At 40.4% G+C, this 4,554-nt stretch overlaps 1 protein-coding gene across 1 annotated transcript; it reads left to right on the plus strand.

The window, feature by feature from the left end:
• The first annotated feature begins 3,701 nt into the window (after positions 1 to 3,701).
• On the plus strand, positions 3,702 to 4,311 carry LOC114292819 (uncharacterized). The gene is made up of 3 exons (XM_082913306.1): positions 3,702 to 3,803; positions 3,891 to 4,004; positions 4,099 to 4,311. Exons 1-3 carry the CDS (start codon positions 3,702 to 3,704, stop codon positions 4,309 to 4,311), a joined length of 429 nt encoding a protein of 142 aa, XP_082769432.1.
• The last annotated feature ends 243 nt before the right edge of the window (positions 4,312 to 4,554 follow it).

Raw genomic sequence — 4,554 nt, forward strand, 5'->3', positions numbered from 1 at the left:
TCTCTTTTGCTCTAAGTGTGTGTTTGTTCTTACTATTGCATACAAACACCTGCCATTACACCTTACCTTGGTTGCTGAGGCATTGGGGGGTTGTCCTTGAAGTTTTTGAGCTGGTTTGGAGCTAAGAAAGCTGCTGGAGTGATCCTTGTGAAGAAGGTCTTCAAGGGTAAGATTCTTGCCCTTTTTTACCCCATCTTTGCATAGTCTTTTTGCCTACCTTTCTTTCTGTTTTAGGCTTAGTGTATAACATATAAAAGTCTTGTTTTTACCTTCTTAAAATAGTTGTTTAAGGTTTCTTTGAGCTTTGGGGTTGTTTGAACCCTCTTAGGCCTTATTAGGCCCTATTTTTGTGTTATTTTGGTGAGCTCCGGGACCACCTTGTTTGGGCCTCCTCACCACTAAAATCTTGAGGGATTTCAGTGGTAAGGATGGTGGTTTAAGGTCCCAAGCAGGAGAGGGCCAGCCCCTCTCCTTGTTGTCTTCAATATGTGTCATTTAAGCCTCATATGTGAGCAACATTTTTGAGACCATATTGGCCATGTTTCAGTAGGTATTTGGTAGTATTTTGCCATCACATGCTTGTTTGCGTGCTTCAACATCCGTATTACATCTTGTATGTTTGTTGGCTAGCATTGATGCTTCATGCCTTGTGTGTTTGTTTGCATTGTCATGTTGCATACTAGCTCACATGCCTAGGTTGCATGGCATTGGCATACATGCTTTGCCTCTTGAATTGAGTATGATAGAGGTTGAGCTCATTGTTTGTTTGTGTGCATTTCATCCCACATTGAAAATGCATACTTGGTTCTTGGGCCATCACGCATTGAAATGCGTGATTGTTGGCCCGGGAATCGAGTACCATGCCCCTTTGAGTCATGAATATGATAAAGAGTGTGGTTGGTGCAAACATTGCTTGAAATGCATTGCCATGCCTTGTTTTTCCCTCTGCTGCTGTCAAAACAGATTCTGTAGGAAACTTTGGCCGGTCGACTACACCAAGTGCCGATCGACCATTTATGGATGGCCGATGGCTCCATGGATGGTCGATGACCACCCTGCCATGGCCGGTGACCATTCCCCTTGGTCAGTGGTGTTCCACAATGTCCAGAGAGTGTTCCTTGGGAATTGTGCCATTTTCAGAGGAGCAGAGCAGGGAAAACAGAGGCAACTTGTGCATGGTGGCAGATTTCCGAGAGAAACCGAGCGTGCATGCATTGGACCCTCTTCCCGAGGCTAATTTTTACTGCTTAATTAGCTTAGTTAATTTGCTTAACTAGTTAATTGTCTATAATATTTAATTAGCTTATAGATTAATTAAATTGTATTATTCTTTTGGTCCCTCCGAGCGAGGGCGAATTTGTAATAAGTGTAGGTGCGTGTGTGCATGTCTTCCAACCCCCACTTCTTTCTCCCTTTTACTTACCTGCTTTGATGGTTAGTGTTAGGGCACGTTTAATTTAGCATACCTTATGTTGTGCATGCGTGCATCATTCATCAGTCTTGCATACACCAGGCCAGGCTCGGCGCATCATGCTAACTGCATAGTATTTCGAATTCCAAACTTGAATACGTGCATCAAAATTGTTGTATTTCACATGTCATCCTTAGATTAGCCAAGCCTATTCTAATGACATTTTGTATGCGATGCATTAGCTATTTTTAAACTAGGATCATACATAATTACTGACTAGTTCATTGTTTTGGCACGGAATACAATGTAAGTATTTATGCTTTAGCATCTCACATGAATGTGAATGTTAACATGACAGCATGCCTACCATGCGGCTATATGCTTACATAATATTACTGCCTGAATGCTTGTGGGTGAAGGTTGGGTTACTTAAATTGGAACAATGCATTGAATACAAGTTTTAAAGCCCACTTGAGAGTGGCAAAATTATATTTTCTAAGCCCACTTGAGGGTGGCAAAATTCATGTCTTAAGCCTATTTGCGGGTAGCACCATCAAACCATTTTCAAATAAACAAACATGACATGTTTCGTTCCAATTTAGGCGACTTAGTCTATACTTGTTTGCTGTGCGCATCACGTAGTAAATCTAGGCTAATAACCGGAATAAGAACGCATAATGTTTTCAAAACTAAATATCATGGTTAGTAGAGGCCGATCTTCAGATCGAGCGAGAAGGGGTGCTCATAGCTGACCTTCCCCAATCGTACCCAAGTTCCCGAGCCGAGGCAACTTTAGTGATGACGGACACGTGGCCTTAGGCAAACGAGTCAGGGTTTCCTAAATTCCCCCAAAATAAAATATTTAGGTGGCGACTCTGTATCTGGCAAAGCAGTCCATGTTTGGCACTTCTTTACAAAAATCTATTTTTCAAAACGATTTTCCGGATTTGGACTCTTTGGTGATTTATCAATCTCACATTGCACATTGTGAGATCAGATTAAGAACCGACACAAATCGAGTCCGAACTGTAGCATGGGGCCCAAGGGCGCGTCTACAGTATTTTAATCTGGGTAGCCTATAAGTCGTCCCCTCGGCGGCTCAAACCGCAATGTTGCACCCATCTGGTCCCGTGCTCACATAGGTGTGTCAGCGGATATACCGATCCGGCCAAACCGACCGAACCGAACCGATCCGCCTCATTTTGGACGGATGCGTGATGACAAGCAGATGGTTGTGGATTAATTTTTTCCAATCCGCCTAGTTTTGGACGGATGGCGGATTTGAGATTCATTTGGCCGCAACCAAACCGCCAAACCACGAGCACCCCTAGTAATTTGTAAGACTTTGTGTCTTCTATTTGTTTAGATATTCTGTTTGTATTTTCAATTGAAAAGGAGTTTAAATATTCTGTTATTTTCAACTTGAATATATTTTTTGAATTGAAAAAAATAAATGTATTATTTATCTATATTTTTTTATTTTAAAATCTAACTCTAAAAATAGTAAATGAAAAAGATGATATATGCTGGTTGGTTTTTGTTTTCAAAAATAGATATAGATGTAACAATATAGAGGCATACAATCTTTACTATTGTTGTGTTCATGATTTTGGTGGTTTGAATTGTTTTTATATTTTAACAACCACATATTGTAATACTTTATATGGATAAGGCATGCTGTGATTGTAATATGTGGATGAGGCATGTAGTAATTGTAATTTTTTTTAAGTCATTAACTGTAATACTTTCTTTTTTTTTTTAGAAAGTACACAAGTTGAATTATGTTGAAAATTTATAAAATTTTAAACCGCCAAACCGATTCGCATCCATCCGCCAATCCACTTAATCCACATTCACTGAATTGGCGGACTGATGCGGATTGATTTTCTCAATCCGCCAATCTAGCGAACGGATGGCGGATTGGAGGTTTTGTGGCCACAACCGACCCGTGCCCACTCCTAGTCGACATGATGGTCGACTTTGATACCAAATGATACAAACTCCTAAGTAGGGTACGTGCTCAAAAGGCTGGTGTAACTAATTTCATGTTTCCACAGTGCTCATCTAATGTTTTTAAATTTGGACTATGACTTTACACATATTACTTGAATTTCTATGTCTAAATCCATTTCAAGCTCCAAATTAAGGACTTCTCCAAGAAGCTCTGCTTGAGTTGATCGAAGAAGATCCCCTTATGCTGCATTCTGTTGCATTAGTAGGGGCAGAGACACCTTTACATATCGCTTACCTCGCAGTCAAGAACAAACAGTTTGAAGTCTTGACAATCTTAATGGAGAATCTCAAGGACTTTGAGAAAGAGGGTGTCCTAAATAACAAGGATGAACATGGCAACACCATCTTGCACCTTGCTGTCTGTAGAAAACAGAACGAGGCAAGTATTCCCTTGTTTTTCGTTGTGTTCTTTTTTCCTTTTTTTTTTTTTTTAACTAAAGGGAAATTATGGTTTATGATTGAGCAGGTTGCAAGCATATTGCTTGGTGGACATATCATTATTGAGGCCATAGTGGAAGTGAATTGCTTGAACAACAGTGGCATCACAGTTCTTGATGTTCTACTGTTACTCCGAAGTGAGGCAAGTGATAGATTGAAACAATTGAAATAATTATTTAGCCAAAATCATCAGGATAATGAAATAATTGAAATAATTAACTCCTCAAATAAACCAGTCAGTGCCAGTGCCAGTGTCACAGCCAGCGCAGGCTATATTGCCATCTGAACAGTTGCTAAAGAATTTCAAGTACAACAAGGGCAGAGATTCGCCAAACGAAGTACGAGACACCCTTCTTGTGATTGCTGCTCTTCTTGCCACAGTAACTTATCAAGCTGCACTTAGTCCTCCAGGCAGTGTGTGGCAGGACGACTGTGGCCAAGTCCAGTAACAAAGACGTTCTTCTACCAAACCACATATTGCTGGAGAGTCAGTTTTGGCTTCAAAGTATGTTGCTGCCTATGCTTTATTCTATGTTTTTAACTCAACCGGATTCTTAACCTGATCCTTACCCTCATAAATGGATTCCCTTTGCAAGTTGAATTGCGGCTCGCAATGTTCTCACTTATTGCAACATATGGCAGTTGTATTAAATTTCCACTGCACCCCATCTTAACCTTGGCTGGTTCCTTGC

This window comes from Camellia sinensis, chromosome 2 (genome assembly GCF_055761805.1).
Source record: "Camellia sinensis isolate YWXY chromosome 2, ASM5576180v1, whole genome shotgun sequence".
Classification (NCBI taxonomy): Eukaryota; Viridiplantae; Streptophyta; class Magnoliopsida; order Ericales; family Theaceae; genus Camellia; species Camellia sinensis.